This window comes from Oncorhynchus tshawytscha, linkage group LG11 (assembly GCF_018296145.1).
Source record: "Oncorhynchus tshawytscha isolate Ot180627B linkage group LG11, Otsh_v2.0, whole genome shotgun sequence".
NCBI classification, from domain to species: Eukaryota; Metazoa; Chordata; class Actinopteri; order Salmoniformes; family Salmonidae; genus Oncorhynchus; species Oncorhynchus tshawytscha.
Window position 1 is genome coordinate 12685849 of NC_056439.1, and position 19936 is coordinate 12705784.

Here is a 19936-nt window from a genome sequence, read left to right on the forward strand (position 1 = left end):
AGGAAGAGTCTTAGTGGTTCCAAACTTCTTCCATTTAAGAATGAAGGAGGCCACTGTGTGTTTGGGATCCTTCAATGCTGAAGACATTTTTTGGTACCCTTCCCCAGACCTTCCCCAGATCTCGAGACAATCCTGTCTCGGAACTCTACGGACAATTCCTTCGACCTCATGGCTTGTTTTTTGCTCTGACATGCACTGTCAACTGTGAGACCTTATATAGACAGGTGTGTCCCTTTCCAAATCCAATGTCCAATCAATTGAATTTACCTCAGGTGGACTCCAAACAAGTTGTAGAAACATTTCAAGGTTGATCAGTGGAAACAGGATGCACCTGAGCTCAATTTTGAGTCTCATAGTAAAGGTTCTGAACTTATGTAATTAAGTTATTTTTTTCTATTTTCGGTGCAATTTTTTAAATAAATACTTATTTCGCTTTGTTATTACGGGGTATTGTGTGTAGATTGATGAGGAAGACATGTACCTTAATCCATTAGAATAAGGCTTTCAAAGGGTCTGAATACTTTCCGAATGCACAGGGAGGCCTTCATGAAATGAGTCACATATTTTTGCCCTCCTGATGTGTGACTCAGGTTGTGACCCTGAAGTTGAGTCGCTGGTGTTATCCATCAGCACCAAAGATAACCTGAGGGGTCTCTCAGTCTGTCATATTGCTTAGCCTGTCATATTGCTTAGCCGATCATTCCTTGTCAACAATTAACCCTTAAGGCAATGTTCCCGCGTTTGCAGAGACAAAATTCACTGTCAATTCTGCATATGTTGGCTCAATCGGAAATTACCTTTCAAATTGTGCATTGTCGAAAAAGCGCAATCGGATCGGTCTTAGTATTTTCTCCATTCACCATCTTCTGTAACTGTTATATCTCAATAAGCAACTAAATTAAATAAAACAATCGTAAAATGTTTTAAACCAGATGTGCACATTTATCAGCTTTACAAACATTCATATGAAGTATTATTATGTTTCAATGTTTCAATTCCCTTTTAATGTGCTGTGATTCACAATTTATAAAAGCACTCACACTTCTGAGTTATCTCGTTGCAGGTTTTCATGGGAATAATTCGATAACTTCAAAGAAAATAAAAACCAGCACGCTGTTCTTGCTAGTGTGACTTATTTATTCAAGCTTAGACTACGTGGCGTACTCTTGGCCTTTCTTCTGAGCTTTTTATGTGTCGTGCTCAAATGCAATTGGATGCTTGATATCGAAATCATTATTAAAATGATTTACACATAATCAATATGGCCTTTCCATATTGATGCCTATCACTACTACTGAGTATAATGCTGTTAATGATTAACCTCCCACATCTACGTTGTTGAGTAATGTTCCCTTGATTGATTACATCACCACAGCTAAAATAGAAAGGTATCTTCCAAAAACAGCTTCTTTGAGGTGTATGTAAAGGTCATGTGAAGTTTGCTAATTTCAAACGGTGTCCAGAAGGATCTCTTAGGATGACAGTTGTGTCATGTCTGCATATTGTATAGTACTCGTTAATTCATTCATTCATTTCGAGACTTCGGGACTAAATCAGTGAGTACCATGGTGAATATGATACAATTCTTTATTGGAAAGAACCTGACATACTGTAGGTAGCATACAAGTTTGAAATGGTGCGAGACAGGGAATCATTTTTCTATCTATTAACTTATATTTTCATTTTAAAGAAAGCTACACAAACAGCCAATGTTCTCCTACACGTAAGATTATTTCCCCTTTGGCTCTTATTTGTGACCACCTAAACTGAGGGCATCTTAACAGAAAATATCATCTGCTATTCTCCTATAGGACAGTAAAGACGTCACAAGAAGTAATCTGTTAGGGCCTACACTATCCCTGTGCAATATTAACTGACAGCTACAAAGGTCATCATTTTTAGGTGAAGTAGTGAGAAGATTATTAAGGTTAAAGTCTTAATAGAACCAGACTTTATCAGAGATGCAGATGATTAAGTTTAGGTAATAGAGAGGCAATTGTTAAGATCCAAGGCCACCGATGTGAACCAGTCCTAACGCATAACTGTCCTTATCATGACATCTTTACTGTCCTATAGGAGAATAGCAGATGCACTTCTTATGGTGCACTCAGTTTAGGTGGTCTGCCACAAAGAACTGGTGGGGAAATAATCTGACATCCATAGACAATATAGGCAGCGTAATCTATGCAGAGCCAAAGGCAAAAATGACGTCAAGTTAATGGTGAAAGTTTACGTTGATCTTTATAGTCCCATATAAGACATGGGCCAGAGGGCCACTTTTCACATATTGGTCCACCCTGGGGTGGCATAGTCTAATGATGAGTTTCATTGAGGTCCATGTCTGTGGGTTATGTTTTGGCTACACACGTGCAAAAGACAAGAGCAATGGAAAGTTCATGAAGGTTACGTTTATCTTAATTGTTTCTGTGGGTTATATTTCAGTATGATAACCACTTAGCGGAGGTAGCTAAATTGTGGTTATCTGTACATTAATGTTATGACCCCTTTCACATACAACAAGGAGATCCATTGAGAAAGCATTTTAGTTATATAGAGTCATCATATATTTAGTCCATGGACTAATAGGGACATTTGATCTGCAGGCAGGATGACACCGCAAACTACATACAATCCAAACCAAAGAGACAATATAAACTATACATCATGTAAAATAAATAAACAATATATATACAGCACATTTCTATTGAATAAATATACATGATTAGGAAGAAATAGTAAAAATATCAAATTAAATCATTTAAGGTTATTGGTTTAAGGTTTACTTGATTGAAAAAACACATTTATAAAGGTGTTTAAATGTAGTTTATGTACTGTTATTTATTAGTTTATGGATGAAATACTTATACATTCATGTTTTAAGTGTAACCAAAATATGGCCATGTAACCACAAAATGTGGTCACAGTGGACTGATAAAAGACACATTTTAATGCCAAGTGTAGGTACGGCAAATTTTGATCAGATTGTGGTGATTGGATCATCTTGATCGGATGATGACAACCACACACGTGAGCACCAGGTACAAACAGGGCTTTAGTTTGTACGTGGCCATGAATCTCATCCAACTCCAGATAGAGTTGATGTGAGTAGTGGGAAGGAATGAACTCATCAATCTTTCACCTACCTTTCACCTACATTCTTGTGCTGTCCATTTCCTGAAAAGTTTCCATTGTGGAGATATAAGGTTTTCTTACAAATAAACAACAGAAGCCAGCTAAGTGAATTAGTCTCTCTTTAAAATGTCTGTCTTTCAAATATCATCTGGTGGGTGATGACACAGTGGCCATTTTTGCACCAGGAAGTTCACCACACAACAGCTAACAAACACAAACATGCAATACACATGTTTATTACCACTCCCAAAATAAGAACTGCTTTAGTATTCAATTTGTGTGATTGTTAGATGAGTGGTGAACTTTCTGAGTGGTGAACTTTCTGGTGCAAAAATGACTGCAGTGGCATCACCCACCAGATGAGATTTGAAAGAGAGTAATCAAATCAAATCAAATCAAATTTTATTTGTCACATACACATGGTTAGCAGATGTTAATGCGAGTGTAGCGAAATGCTTGTGCTTCTAGTTCCGACAATGCAGTAATAACCAACAAGTAATCTAACTAACAATTTCAAAGCTACTGTCTTATACACAGTGTAAGGGGATAAAGAATATGTACATAAAGATATATGAATGAGTGATGGTACAGAGCAGCATAGGCAAGATACAGTAGATGGTATCGAGTACAGTATATACATATGAGATGAGTATGTAAACAAAGTGGCATAGTTAAAGTGGCTAGTGATACATGTATTACATAAGGATGCAGTAGATGATATAGAGTACAGTATATACGTATGCATATGAGATGAATAATGTAGGGTATGTAACATTATATTAGGTAGCATTGTTTAAAGTGGCTAGTGATATATTTTACATCATTTCCCATCAATTCCCATTATTAAAGTGGCTGGAGTTGAGTCAGTGTCAGTGTGTTGGCAGCAGCCACTCAATGTTAGTGGTGGCTGTTTAACAGTCTGATGGCCTTGAGATAGAAGCTGTTTTTCAGTCTCTCGGTCCCAGCTTTGATGCACCTGTACTGACCTCGCCTTCTGGATGATAGCGGGGTGAACAGGCAGTGGCTCGGGTGGTTGTTGTCCTTGATGATCCTTATGGCCTTCCTGTAACATCGGGTGGTGTAGGTGTCCTGGAGGGCAGGTAGTTTGCCCCCGGTGATGCGTTGTGCAGACCTCACTACTAATGACCTCACTACTAATGTGAAAGTGGCTGTAGCAGGGAGCAAGGTGGGGGGGATACTGTGATAAGATCCAGAGGCCCATTGTGAGGCCCCTTTTTTTAAGGTATCTGTGACCAACAGATGCATATCTGTATTCCCAGCCATGTGAAATCCATAGATTAGGGTCTAATGAGTTTATTTAAATTAACTGATTCCTTCATATGAACGGTCATTCAGTAAAATCTTTGAAATTGTTTCAAGTTGCGTTTATATTTCTGTTCAGTTGTCACAGCCGTCGAAAGAAGTAGACCAAAGTGCAGCGTGGTGAGCGTACATTTTCCTTTTATTTAAAATGTCGCCAACAAAACAACAAACATAGAAACAACCGTGAAGCTTACAAGGCTATAGTGCCACTAACAAAAGTCAACTACCCACACTGAAAGGAGGGGAAAAAAAGGGCTACCTAAGTATGATTCCCAATCAGAGACAACGATAGACAGCTGTCCCTGATTGAGAACCATACCCGGCCAAAACATAGAAATAAAGAAACATAGAAAACAAAACATAGAATGCCCACCCCACATCACACCCTGACCTAACCAACATAGTGACATCAGTATATAATGACATACATATAACCAAAGATAAAATTATATGACTCGTTTCTGAAAGTTAGTCCCACACATTTTCAATTTTCAATTGCTCACCTCTCACTTTAGACCCCTTTCAGCACAAATAACCAACAGACCCTAAAAGTGTGTGAGAGAGAGAGTAGGAGAGAGAGAGAGAGAGAGAGAGAGAGAGAGAGAGAGAGAGAGAGAGAGAGAGAGAGAGAGAGAGAATGGGGCAGGGGAGGGGCAATATCTCCTAAAGAGAGCGAGAGAGAGAAAAAATGGGGTTAGGAGACACATCATTTTAACTAATATTTGATGTTTGCCTTTCAGAGGCTGTGATCAGACGATTCCAAGGTACCACCAAGGGGCAGCTTGGGACAGTAATACATTGTTAAATTGCTGAGCTCCGCTACTACCACTACTACACTACTACTACCACTACTACACTACTACTATTTACACTACTACTACACTACTATTACCACTACTACTACACTACTACTACCACTACTACACTACTACTACTACTACTACTACTTGTCTACTACTACTACTACTGCCACTACTTGTCTACTACCACTACTACACTACTACTACTACTATGTGTCTACTACTATTACTACTTGTCTACTACTACTACCACTACTACTACACTACTACCACTACTACACTACTACTACTACTACGTGTCTACTACTATTACTACTTGTCTACTACTACCACTACTACTACTACCACTACTACTATTACTACTTGTCTACTACTACTTGTAGTAGGAGTAGGGGCAACAGCAGTACTGCTCTACTAAATAGATGGAAAACAGTGACCCATTGTTTATAACAAAGGAACTATCCTGTACATCCAAAGCACAGCACTTGTAAACAGATTATCTGCGACCACAAATAACTATGTGATTGTAAAGGGCAAAGAATGTCAGAACAATGCCCTTGCATGTTGTATGATCATTTAAGGAACTTCCATTATACCCAGTCACAGCTATTGGAACTACACAGTGGGAGATCATGACTTGTGTAGCCTTGAGGAAATATGAGCTTTACACAGCCACATCAGCATATGAGATAGGGGAGAGCGATAAGAGAGTGAGCTAACACGGGACATGGTTTAAAAGGCCAGGTGGTAGGCTAAGGCAGGTCACTCCTTAGAGTAGAGCCAGTCCAACCCTTCCAGCAACCATGACCTACAACGGCACTTGGAAAGTAGACCGCAGCGAGAACTATGAGAAATTCATGGAGCAGATGGGTAAGAGATTGATCGTTTTTGGAAAATTTGTTTTGGGGGAAAGACTTTGGGCACAAATGGCACAAATGCATTTGAAAGCAAAGACAAGTAGGCCTACAAAATGTATACATAAACAGGCATACATAGTGCATATAAGAAATAATGCAAATAATGTAAATTCACGTTTTGTACCACAGGCAAATTCAGTGTTTGTATAAAAGCTATTTTTAATGCATTTACATGCCTTTAGATTAGAGGACTATGTGTGCACCTTGCACCCAAGGCACTGTAAAATGAATGCAATCATCTCTAGCCAGGCGCTGCACTGTAGTACATGCAGATGAAATATCTTGTATAGTTGTTTGGGCATGGTTGAATGAGATTTGGTGTTGGACACATGGATTGTGTGTATGTTCACAGGAGTCAACATGGTCAAGAGGAAGCTGGCCGCTCACGATAACCTCAAGATCATCCTTGAACAAACTGGAGACAAGTTTGTCGTGAAGGAGGCCAGTACTTTACGCACACTGGATTTGGAATTTACCCTCGGAGTCACCTTTGAGTATGCCCTTGCAGATGGGACAATGCTATCAGTAAGCAATGCATTTATACAGTATTATATAGTATTATAGTATTGCTGACATACAGACAATAGCTGTGGAAGAGCCTAGGCATAGTTGTTATGTTGATGCATAGTGTATTCCCAGGATAATAAATTAGTAACAATATAATTGAATGGGTGCATACCACAATTCCACATATTTTATTCCTATCTGTTATTTCCAATAACAAAAGTTTATTGCATTATTTTTCTGTGCTCAAAAGCTATTGAGAAGCTATTCAGTACTTGATAATGAATTGCAAAGTACAAGGCAATTATTATTACTCAATAAAACAGTACAGTCCCATTGGCTATGTTCCAATGTGTCCACACTAGGATACCAGTTAGAACACATTCACAATCCATTTCTTTATTGTGTACAGTATACTACTGTGCATATTAAGTATAACCACAGGCCTGATGAAGTATAAAACCTTTCAGCAACTAGATGAATATGATATAATCTTTTGAGATGTGCAGCATGACTGCAACAACGATTACCTGGAATGTTGCCACTTGATTCTTGGACCATTATCTTGATGAATTATTTGACCTTTCACCCCTCAGGGTTCATGGGGCATGGAAGGAGACATGATGAAAGGTACATTCACCAGAAAGGACAATGGAAAGGTGCTGACAACTACTAGAGCCATTGTTGGAGAGGAACTTGTACAGGTTAGTTACCCTCTCTGGAAAATGTTTTACACACCCTTAATGAAAACCTCCATAAAACTTATTTATACTTTTGAAGAAGAAAACAAGCAGCAGACCTTGGCCAAAGTACAAATCAAATGCTTGAAAGTACCCATCTTGATTTACCTTGGAGTTTGCAATGTTGGGACTATTCTATTGGTTCAATTGTACATGGCAAACCAAATCAAGTGCAGCATTTGACAGAACTGTTTGTCATGGATATGAATTTGAACCAGGTCTGGTTGTAAGTTATTTTTGTTGTCATAAAATATATATATATATATATATATATATATATATATACTCTTCCTCCAACAGAGTTACAGCTACGATGGAGTCGAAGCCCAGAGATTTTTCAAGAGGGGTTAGAGGAAACTGATCAACCAATCCAACCGCTAAGAACAAGAAGCGTTACCTTCAAATCCAGAATGATACCATTGTGACACTGAACATTTTACAACCTTTCCTAAGCCATTGGACCACTTCAGGTCTTTGTAACACCAACATAATTATTAGCTGTACAAAAGTAACTATTTGTAATAGAAATGTATAAAGCAGGTTTGATTTGCACTTCAAGTTTTGATATTTTAAGAAGTAAACACGTTTTTTAATTATTTATGGGGTCATTTTCTGAAGTTCTCAATGTGCACATAAGGTATACAGATAATAATGAATATTCACAATTTAGATGAGTACAAGCACAGTACTGCAATACGCTATTGCCAATGACTGACTCACTGTTGGCAATCATCAATGGAAATCAAGTGACTTCATAAACCAGAGGCATACAAAACACTTTTAGTGATTGCATAATTTAAAGTTTATTAAACAATGAATAAATATAAATGCATAGGCATCTCCAAAAATATAAAGTGTGCACAGTCAGCTCTACTGTACATGTTTCTTTTTAAATGGAACCTGTTCAACTTTCTCATGGAAAAAAATGCAAAGGCACTCCAGATACAACAGCAGAGCAATATATACGAAGTCCATACTCCCAAAAATAGCCCGTGAGAAGCAAGACTTACATAAATGAATAATAAACTGTATATTACATTAATCATTTAATGTAAAGCATTGAAATAACCAACTTTACAACAAGCAAATAAAAACACTACCAGTGAGAACTGGGGACACATTTTCATGTTGAGCTACATAAAAAAATATAAATGGGGATTCTTCCATTATTTCAACAGCCCAGGAACATTAGTGAACAAATACTATGACATCCATTTTTAGTGGAAGGTCCCAGTTTGTTGAGTCTTACCCCAAATTATTTGAAAGCAAAAATGTCAATAATTATTTTACCATTACAAAATGTTTATTTTACTAGAAGTAAATGGCAAAACCGTGAATTTCAAAGCAGCATGCATTTAAATAAATGCACCAAATCAAATGACAGTACACAATTGGATTATGAGTCAAATAAATAGCATAATCCATAAAGAAAAATAAATGTTGTTTTGCTAACTGAAAAATGACAGCCAAGATGCTAAGTATTCAATAGCTTTTCTCGTTAAGATTTTTGCCCATAGACGCTGCACTACATTTTATACCGATGAGTCAACATGTAGGACCTGAAACGTGAACAATTCTAATATCAGGAATATTGACTTGCATTGAATTTGTGCCATACATGCTAAAAAGTGTGAAGACAGTGGCCAGTTAAACAAAACCAAAGCATGGAATGCTGTCTTACCTTGTCCATAGACTGCATAGACCAACATGTAATTTTGTAATTTGGGAGAACTATCCCTGTAAATTATTTTTCTGAAAGTACCAGGGTACATGGGGCAAGATTCAGACTCAAGTTTTGTTAATGCTTCTGCCCAACCATGCAATTGCTGTATCTGTTCTTTGCACATATTGCAAATGGATAGAGGAACATTGCAATTAAAATAAATCATTATGTTCATATTTTTTTGGGGGGGGGGGGTTTATAATTTGATTTACACAACATGCCTACCACTTTGAAAATACAACATATTTGTTATTGTGAAACAAACAAGAAATGAGACAAAAAATTTGAAAACTTGAGTGTGCATAACTATTCACCTCCCCAAAGTCAATTCTTTGGGGGGTGAAAAAAAAAGTTGAACCTCTGTCCCGGTCTCAAATCTCTGGAGGACTGAGACAGGTTTCCCTCAAGAATTTCCCTGTATTTAGCGCCATCCATCATTCCTTCAATTCTGACCAGTTTCCCAGTTCCTGCCGATGAAAAACATCCCCACAGCATGATGCTGCCACCACCATGCTTCACTGTGGGGATAGGGTTCTCGGGGTGATGAGGGTTTGTGCCAGACATAGCGTTTTCCTTGATGGCCAAAAAGCTTAGTTTTAGTCTCATCTGACCAGCGTACCTTCTTCCATGTGTTCGGGGAGTCTCCCACAATGCCTTTTGGCAAACACCAAATGTGTTTGCTTATTTTTTTCTTTAATGGCTTTTTTCTTCTTCTGGCCACTCTTTCATAAAGCCCAGCCCTGTGGAGTGTACGGCTTGAAGTGGTCCTATGGACAGATACTCCAATCTCCCCTGTGGAGCTTTGCAGCTCCTTCTGGGTTATCTTTGGTCTCTTTGTTGCCTCTCTGATAAATGCTCTCCTTGCCTGGCCCGTGATTTTTGTGGGCGGTCCTCTTGGCAGGTTTGTTGTGGTGCCATAATCTTTCCAATTTTTAATAATGAATTTAATGGTGCTCCGTGGGATGTTCAATGTTTCGTATATTTTTTTATAACCCAACCCTGATCTGCACTTCTCCACAATGTTGTCCCTAACCTGTTTGGAGAGCTCCTTGGTCTTTATGGTGCTGCTTGCTTGGTGGTGCCCCTTGCTTAGTGGTGTTGCAAACTCTGGGGCCTTTCAGAACAGGCGTAGAAATATATATATATACACACTGAGATCATGTGACAGATCATGTGACACTTAAATAAAGTTCACCTGTAGACAGTTTAACTAATTATGTGACTTCTGAAGGTAATTGGTTGCACCAGATCTTATTTAGGGGCTTCATAGCAAAGGGGGTGAATACATACGCACGCACCACTTTTCCGTTTTTTTATTTTTTGAAACAAGTAATTCTTTTCATTTCACTTTACCAATTTGAACTATTTTGTGTATGTCCATTCCATGAAATACAAATAAAAATCTATTTAAATTATAGTTTGTTATGCAACAAAATAGGAAAAACGCCAAGGGGATGAATGCTTTTGCAAGGCACTGTACGTATCCCCAGTTAACCGCAAGTGGTTTTGTCCATTGATGTCCATTGTCCATTGTCCACGATGTAGCTCTGTTGCATTTTTTTTTATAACAGGCAATGGAGTTGAGATATCTGGAATGTGCCATTTTCCTCTCACAAAGAAGCACTTTGCATGAGCAAACGACCTATAACATTTTCAATATGTAATGGCAAGTGATCCAAGGCAATGTCCAAATGCTGCAAAATTGCAACATAAATCATGAGCTGCAGTGTTCAGAAATCCCCATGGATAAAGTACCATCCCACCTATATAAAATAAGCAAAAGCAAAAATGTCACTCTGTGGGAAGAAAATGTCACCCATAAAGTGTTAAACTATGAAGTGTTAAAGGTTCAATGCAGCCACTCAATATCAACTAGTTTCTGTGATTGTTCTCAATTAAAATGGTCAAAAAGAAACAAAAATAGCTTGTTAGGAAATAGCAATTTCTCAAGCAAGAAATTTGCTAGGACTGTCTGGAAGTGTTTGACTGGGGAGGGGAAAACTACAAAATTATGTTTCTGCTGTTAATGGCATAGAGATTTGGAACTCTTTCTTATTGGTCTAAAAACTAATTTACCGCATGAGGACGTCACCATGGAAGGCCAAAACTCCCTCTCACCAAAACTTTGAGAAATTTCAAACAGCTCAAAACAGCTCTTACACTACAATTATCACAATTTTACAGTATTATTCCAACCTCATAGTTTGGAAATATATATAGAACACGGGAAAAATCTAGACTACACTGGGCCTTTTATCACCAAAACTGAAGCCATTTCCCATTGGGTTATTTACCTAATATGTAGGCGGGTAGCCTAGTGGTTAGAGCATTGGTCCAGTAACCAAAAGGTTGCTGGATCGAGTCCCCGAGCTGACAAGTTACAAATCTGTCATTCTGCCCCTGTACAAGGCAGTTAACCCACTGTTCTCCAGTAGGCTGAATTTGTTCTTAAACTGACTTTAAAAAAAAAAATCCTATTTTCCAATCACAATGTGAAATATCAAAATGATGTATGTAAAAAACAACAACATGAAAATAAAGTAGAAGTTATGGTTCCTGGTTTTTGACAGGAAATGACCCGACTTATACAATGAAAACGGTATAAAATGAATTCTAATGTGAATGATATTCATTTGGCTTCATTCAAAAACATCTAGAGGACAACTTGCTATCATCTTTATCAAAATTGTAATAAATTGCACCTTAAATTGCGATACTATGGGTGTCATTGACAAAAACATATTGACACAATCATGCTCGCATAGTGTCCCACACCTTGGCCCGGATTGAATCTGATTGCAGGTTATAGACATTGAGAAAAAAATTTTTGACACCATCATGCTTGCATACATTAGTATTCCACACCTTGGGACACTATGCTAATTTTCAGATTGAGACAACATTATCAGCACTTACCGTGAATAGGATCTCCGTGAATGTGGGAACATTGCCTTTAAAAGCTACAATATCTATAACCCGTGATCATATTGAATCCCTACCGTTATCGTCACTGAATAAAAAGATAATAATAATAATGACAACTTAAAGGTTATTTTCACTGTTTTCAGACTCTATTTTTTCCACTTACTCTGAAAGTAGTCTACAGAGCCAGATAAACTGTCACCCAGAGCTTTGATTTGTTTAAATAGCCACTACTAACAATGGGAGTGATAGGGGCAAGCTCACCATGTTCAACATTGCACGACAAAATCAACTCAAATACCTTCAAATCAGTGGTGTGAAGGTGAATGGCAAGGCACTGGAGTGACAAACCACCGTTGCTGTCTTTGCCTGGCTGGTTCCCTCTCTCCACTGGTATTCTCTCTGACCCAATTACTGGGGCTAAGTCACTGACTTCCCATGCCGTCCCTAGGAGGGGTCTAGCTTTTTTCACTATACTCGACATCATCTTCGTGTCCGTTTGGGCTTGTGCGGGTGGGGGAGATATTTTTGGGCTATACTTCGCCTTGTCTCAGGGTAGAAAGTCGGTGGTTTGTTTATATCCCTCTGGTGGTGTGGGGGCTTTGGCAAAGTGGGTGGGGTTATATCCTGCCTCTTTGGCCCTGTCCGGGAGTATCGTCGGACAGGGCCACAGTGTCCCCCGTCCCCCCCGTCTCAGTCTCCAGTATCTATGCTGCAATAGTCTATGTGCCGGGGGGCTAGGGTCAGTCTGTCCTATCTGGTATAATTCTCCTGTCTTATCAGGTGTCCTGTGTGATTTTAAGTATGCTCCCTCTAATTCTCCAATCTCTCTCTCGCTTTCTCCCCTCCCAGAGAACCTGAGCCCTAGGACCATGCCTCAGAACTAACTGACCTGGCGACTCCTGGCTGTCCCCATCCCCAGTCCACCTGGTTGTGCTGCTGATCAAGTTTCTGCTGTTCTGCCTGCAACCCTGACCTGTTTACCGAACCGGTTACCTCATGCCGGATCTACTCTTTCAACAATCTCGACCTGTGAATGCTCGGGCATGAAAAGCCAACTGACATTTACTCCTGAGGTGCTGACCTGTTGCATCCTCTATAACCACTGTGATTAATTTTTGACCCTGCTGGTTATCTATGAACGTTTTAACATCTTGAAGAACAATCTGGCCTTAACGGCCATGTATTCTTATAATCTCCACCCGGCACATTCAGAAGAGCACTGGCCACCCCTCAAAGCCTGGTTTCTCTCTATGTTTCTTCCTAGGTTCATGCTTTTACATCAGCATTGCTTGCTTTTGTGTTTTAGGCTGTGTTTCTGTAAACACACTTTGTGACATCTGCTGATGTAAAAAGGGCTTTATAAATACACTGCTCAAAAAAATAAAGGGAACACTAAAATAACACATCCTAGATCTGAATGAATGAAATATTCTTATTAAATACTTTTTTCTTTACATAGTTGAATGTGCTGACAACAAAATCACAAAATTATCAATGGAAATCAAATTTATCAACCCATGGAGGTCTGGATTTGGAGTCACACTCAAAATTAAAGTGGAAAACCACACTACAGGCTGATCCAACTTTGATGTAATGTCCTTAAAACAAGTCAAAATGAGGCTCAGTAGTGTGTGTAGCCTCCACGTGCCTGTATGACCTCCCTACAACGCCTGGGCATGCTCCTGATGAGGTGGCAGATGGTCTCCTGAGGGATCTCCTCCCAGACCTGGACTAAAGCATCCGCCAACTCCTAGACAGTCTGTGATGCAACTGGTGGATTGGTGGATGGAGCGAGACATGATGTCCCAGATGTGCTCAATTGGATTCAGGTCTGGGGAACGGGCGGGCCAGTCCATAGCATCAATGCCTTCCTCTTGCAGGAACTGCTGACACACTCCAGCCACATGAGGTTTCGCATTGTCTTGCATTAAGAGGAACCCAGGGCCAACCGCACCAGCATATGGTCTCACAAGGGATCTCATCTCGGTACCTAATGGCAGTCAGGCTACCTCTGGCGAGCACATGGAGGGCTGTGCGGCCCCCCAATGAAATGCCACCCCACACCATGACTGACCCACCGCCAAACCGGTCATGCTGGAGGATGTTGCAGGCAGCAAAATGTTCTCCACGGCGTCTCCAGACTCTGTCACGTCTGTCACATGTGCTCAGTGTGAACCTGCTTTCATCTGTGAAGAGCACAGGGCGCCAGTGGCGAATTTGCCAATCTTGGTGTTCTCTGGCAAATGCCAAACGTCCTGCACGGTGTTGGGCTGTAAGCACAACCCCCACCTGTGGACGTCGGGCCCTCATACCACCCTCATGGAGTCTGTTTCTGATCATTTGAGCAGACACATGCACAGTTGTGGCCTGCTGGAGGTCATTTTGCAGGGCTCTGGCAGTGCTCCTCCTGCTCCTCCATGCAAAGGCGGAGGTAGCGGTCCTGCTGCTGGGTTGTTGCCCTCCTACGGCCTCCTCCACGTCTCCTGATGTACTGGCTTGTCTCCTGGTAGTGCCTCCATGCTCTGGACACTACGCTGACAGACCCAGCAAACCTTCTTGCCACAGCTCGCATTGCCATCCTGGATGAGCTGCACTACCTGAGTCACTTGTGTGGGTTGTAGACTCCGTCTCATGCTACCACTAGAGTGAAAGCACCGCCACCATTCAAAAGTGACCAAAACATCAGCCAGGAAGCATAGGAACTGAGAAGTGGTCTGTGGTCACCACCTGCAGAACCACTCCTTTATTGGGGGTGTCTTGTTAATTGCCTATAATTTCCACCTGTTGTCTATGCCATTTGCACAACAGCATGTGAAATTTATTGTCAATCAGTGTTGCTTCCTAAGTGGACAGTTTGATTTCACAGAAGTGTGATTGACTTGGAGTTACATTGTGTTGTTTAAGTGTTCCCTTTATTTTTTAGAGCAGTGGATAATTGATTGATTAATGTTACTTAGAGGTGATTTTGCCACAGATTCTGAACATAGTAAGCTTTCCCCTATCACTCCTTTTACTTTTTGGTTGGCAGTGGCTAAAGTTGGTCAAGTTAGCAGTGGTTGAAATAAATGTCTCTCCATGCATGTACTTTTTATGTCTCTCATGGCCAAAAAAGTACATGCATGGTACTGTACGTGGAAAAATTGAGGCAGGTCCCAAAAAAAGTGAAGATATAATTGAATCAGACCCAATAACATAAACCAATTGGAATTTGGATGTCGGTTGGATACAAATGTAAAGTATGCCATGCGCATGCTCATACTGTACACATCACTATTGTTACCTCTTTATAAGTCCTCATGCAGGTTGGCTAACATTGTAACAGTTGTCTATTCAGCAGGATAACAAGTATGCAAACACAATGTTAGTGTTTGTATTCTGAGATTGCTGAATTTGGTGCTCATATTCGGAAATAAAATTTGTGTTGGCCACACAATCAGGGATGCACATTACCTTAAACCAAAAGATACACCTCTTGATCCCAGAGGTCAATGTCACACTGTAGCAATTGTATATTCAACAGGTTATCATTATATTTTACTGTAATATGCCTTGGACTGCCCTTTCCAACTTCCAACTCATCTATCAACATACATAAACATTTTTCTCTCTGACAGTGGACTATCAAACTGTATCTTACTTCAAAATACATATAAGTACTTCTGTAACCCACAGTGCATCAGTGATTTGGCATTTGACACTGATTTCAATTGAAGTTCTAGGAGCAACACCTTTCCACTCAGCAGACTCTTTGGCATCCAGTTCAATAGATTATTTTCCATGGACATCAGACCTATGAGTAAGAAGAGGACAGTAGATTACTATGATATAGATCATACTGTATGTGTACGCCATGAATACGCCATGAGTACATTTCCAAGAAAGAAATGCCATTTAGCAGAGACTTTTATCCAAAGCATACATAAATTGTGTATGGGTTAATTGCCTTGCTCGGGAGTAGAACGACAGATTTTTAGCCTGGCAGCTCGGGGATTTGTCCAGCAACCATTCGTTACTGGCCCAACGCTCTAACCATTAGGCCCACTGTCCTGTGTTCAAAGCACAATGCTCTACCAGCTAAGCTACAGAGGCCCACATTACCAATGTGCTATAGAGCTTGTTACTAAAAACATTTATTGTCCTTATACACTTCTTGTACTGCAGACCTGGGTAAAATATATAATGTAAAATATTTTCAAATACATGGGAGTTTCATTTCATTTGGTTGAGTACAATGAAACCAACACAACAGTAAAAGAAGTGCACCACGCAAACTAAATATTTCTGATTAACATATATTTTAAAGTATTCAACCTATGTATTTGACCCAAGTCTGGTTTATTGGTTGTGCATTTTTCAGCTCTTGTTTTTGCTTGTTTAAGTTGACATTTTAGTCATTTAGCAGACACTTTTATCCAGAGCAGCTTAGTTAGTGCATTTCTTAAAGGCCCAATGCAGCTGTTAATTTATCAATATCAAATCGTTTCTGGGTAACAATTAAGTACCTTACTGTAATAGATTTCCATTAAAGTTAAAAAAACTTCTGAAACTAAAAATTTGCTCGGTCTGGGAGTGGTCTGAGTGGGGAGGGGGAAACTGAAAACTAGCTGTCACTGGCACAGAGGTTTGGGACTTTCTTTGTTATTGGTCAATTAATCAATTTACCGCATGGTGATGTCACCATGGAAAGCCGAAACTCCCGCCCATGCAAACCTGCTGATAATACAGGCGTTATACATAAAGGCGTTTCCACCACCATTTCTCGCATGATACATTTTACAGACAAAAAAAATCCCAGGTCGAACAAACAAATGATCTATCGGCATTTATAAAATTGTATTGAAACGGTTTCCATCACAGCTGGCATGTTTTTTTTTTTAATACGCTATCAATTTAGTCGCATAAAAACGGTGGATGGAAACATGGTTACTGTCAGCAAATATTTCCTCAATAAGTAGCAAAGTCAGTGCATGTCCTGAGTAGTGGTACTGAACAGCTTAAATTCTGGTATACAGATGAATATATGTTTTTTACTGCATTAAATTAAAATAAGAAATGTCATGCATTATCATCTCCAGGGAAATTAAATGATTTTGTGTCTGGCCTTCTCTCACTGATTTTGACTCAGGCGAGTGCAGCATGCCGTGCAGTGATGCTTGTACAAAATAAACTGCATCTGTATTCATAGAAGGATCTGGTAGCGGAGCCATTAAAAAAGTGCTGAAAAGAGGAACTGTGTATCACTTACCAGGTAATACCATCACAAATAGCCACGCTCATCCAGTGCTTTGGCTGTCACTGGGTTCCATTTTGCAGTGGGCTTATTGCTGTTATGGCCTGTTTTCGATGAAAAAAATAAAACAATATAGATGAAGATGAACTCAATGCAAAAACACACATGACATTTACATTTTTTTAGTTTTTTTTACAAATGACGTCAAAGCAAATTTTGGGCAGATGCCAGCATTTATTTGGATGCTTTAATATTTATGCTTTATTACAGTTGTAAATTTACTGTTGAGACCACTTGTACAGTATGAGGAGAACATGTTGTTTTGGAACAGTGTACTGTACATGAATGTCCGTAGGTGTTTTTACAAGCCGCTGTGACTGTACAAGCTTACCTGCATCAGGCCGGGTTTTGGGTGGGTCTAGCATGGAGTGTGTGTTTGCGGGGTGCAGGTGGTGGCTGGGATGTTCTCGGGGCTCCGTCGGTGCTCGCGGCACAATAGCCGAGAGTAGGAGGGGTCGCTGGTGATGGTACTTAAGTCTGTATGTGTCCGTCATGCAATTGTCCACGCTGAAGTACGTGGTGAGGGAAACCCCTTGGGCTGCCGCTGACTCGGCTCCAGGTGGCCTGCAGATGGGCAGCCTCTCCTCACTTTCGCCCGATGATGGGTTACTCCTCTCTGGGTCCGAGCCCGACTTGGAGCTGGCACCCGACGAGGGCCTCTGCAGAGGGCCATTGGATTCCGACCTCCGGTTGGGGCTGGGTGTATGTGAGGCCGAGGTGGGCTGGACGCTGGGCCGGGGGCTGGTCTGGGAGGGCTCCTGGAGTAGCCTGGGATGGAAGCAGTGGCGGCCAACATCCCCCTGGTGAGGGGAAGCTCGCTGGGCGGCTTTGGGGTGAGGCAGTGGTGGCGTGATGGGCTGATGTTGAGATGAGGGCTCTTCCAGTTCGATATGGGGGGGTTGGTGGAAGGCCAGGTGGTGGGGGGGACAGGGCAACTCGGACAGAAGGGGCTTGCTGTTGCTGGAGCGGTAGGCACTGTCCTCTGGTTCTGAGAGATTCCCAGTCAGGTTGTCGGAGCTGTTCCAGTCCGAGCTGCTGGGTTCACCCAAGCGCCGCAGGGCGGGGCTATCGCCATGGTGACCACCTCTGTTGTTGTTACTCATCTCTGGCGATTCCATCATGTGACTGCTCCTATTGTCTGAGGAGCTAGCGTCCCTCTCTAGACCAGCTCCTTTCTTAGAACTACAGGGGCTGTATCTACATTTCTGTCTGTAGAATAGAACACAATATACTTTCTAAATGCACAAAATGGATGTACACATTGACAATTTACGACATTAAACATATCAACATAACATTACCTTGAACTTGGACTACTTTTCAGGAGATGTGAAACTTGATGGTCGCAATTCTTTCCCTGAGTTGTCAGTTGATGTTTACCTAGAAGAAAAATAGACAAAGCTTAAATTAACACACTCACTGCTTAGGACAAAATGAAAATGAAACCCCAAAATGAGGCAATCACCAACATTTTATGGAGTTATTTATTTACATAATTTACAAAGTATGGATAGTTTTTCCCCACGATAAATCTTGATATTTTGTCCAGAAGGGAAAAGTAATACAACTTGGGGGTGATTCCATTGAATAAATTACATCAACAGTTAATCAGGTCTATTTATTCATGATTTATAAATTAGGAATAAGTATTTGACATTTTCATTTAAACCACCATTTTCTAGAGACACAAAGAAAATAACACCTAATCGCAGAGAAGAGAAAAAACGAACAGAGCAACACACAGGAGAGACATTAGAGCAAGAGAAAGAAAAAACTGAAAGAAAGAAAGAAATAAAGAAGAGAGAGGGATGGACAAGCAGGTAGACACAGACACAGAGACAGAGACAGAGAGAAAGAGAGCAAGAGAAATAGGGAAGGGCCTATTTTCAGGGAGCGTATTTGTCTCACAGTGCCATTGAGATGGGGGAGTAAAAGCAGTTCTGTTTTTCTGACGCACGATGGCACCACAGGGTTGATCTCCACCGCCATTGACCCTGCTGCTGGATTGACCAATCGGCAGACGGTCAGCACAGCAGGAGGCAGTATGCATGCTAAATTCATCCACTTTAAAAATAGAATCGTCATTTTTTTTCCTTCCTGCCACTGACCTAGAGGTCCATGCAAGGATAAAAGCTGTGGGAGTCGGTTTGGCTCTAGATTCACACAGGTTGACTGTAGAAGGAAGCATTGCTATAAGTTAACATATTCAGGTGAAGGGATAAAACATGTTCAACTCTATGCTCTTGCATAAAACTATGAAAGAGTGTTTGCAGCCAACACTCGATCACATGAACATTTAAAAAAGGGGCCAGCACTTGATTCAGTTGCAATAAAACCTTTGAATATCTTAGCTTTTATATATTTTACGGGGAACATATCCTACTGGAGCACACAGCGCTCTACACACAAGCTAACATATTAACAACAATGACTAAGGCGGAAACAGTCAAGTCCAGCTGCGGCATCTGAACAAGCATTTGGGGATTATTGTCAGATTAATGAATGTGGAGGGGCTTAATGGGTGAACAGGTTAAATCAACTTTTTGGCATTCTAGAGACCAACAGTCAACCAGCGCGCAATC

General features: G+C 40.4%; 2 protein-coding genes across 2 annotated transcripts in view; one reads left to right on the top strand and one right to left on the bottom strand.

Annotated features, from left to right (window-relative positions):
• Positions 1-5997: 5997 nt before the first annotated feature.
• On the top strand, positions 5998-8014 carry LOC112261451 (fatty acid-binding protein, intestinal-like). The gene is made up of 4 exons (XM_024436775.2): positions 5998-6125; positions 6525-6697; positions 7273-7380; positions 7717-8014. Exons 1-4 carry the CDS (start codon positions 6059-6061, stop codon positions 7765-7767), a joined length of 399 nt encoding a protein of 132 aa, XP_024292543.1. The 5' UTR covers positions 5998-6058; the 3' UTR covers positions 7768-8014.
• Positions 8015-14915: 6901 nt separating this feature from the next.
• LOC112262422 (inactive ubiquitin carboxyl-terminal hydrolase 53-like) overlaps positions 14916-19936 on the bottom strand; it is a 46833-nt gene continuing 41812 nt past the window's right edge. Inside the window, exons 13-16 of the mRNA XM_024438078.2 lie at positions 18656-18734; positions 17686-18563; positions 17310-17398; positions 14916-15854 (exon numbers count right to left, since the gene is read on the bottom strand). Of these exons, the coding sequence (XP_024293846.2) occupies positions 17322-17398; positions 17686-18563; positions 18656-18734 (1034 nt within the window). The 3' untranslated portion in view covers positions 14916-15854; positions 17310-17321. The remainder of the gene's footprint in view (positions 15855-17309; positions 17399-17685; positions 18564-18655; positions 18735-19936) is intronic.

Excerpts from the sequence above, each read along its gene's own strand:
- LOC112261451 (XM_024436775.2), top strand. The coding sequence starts at position 6,059 with ATGACCTACAACGGCACTTGGAAAGTAGACCGCAGCGAGAACTATGAG. Across the intron at positions 6,698-7,272 it reads CAGATGGGACAATGCTATCA|GGTTCATGGGGCATGGAAGG; the intron begins GTAAGCAATGCA and ends TTCACCCCTCAG. Across the intron at positions 7,381-7,716 it reads TTGGAGAGGAACTTGTACAG|AGTTACAGCTACGATGGAGT; the intron begins GTTAGTTACCCT and ends TTCCTCCAACAG.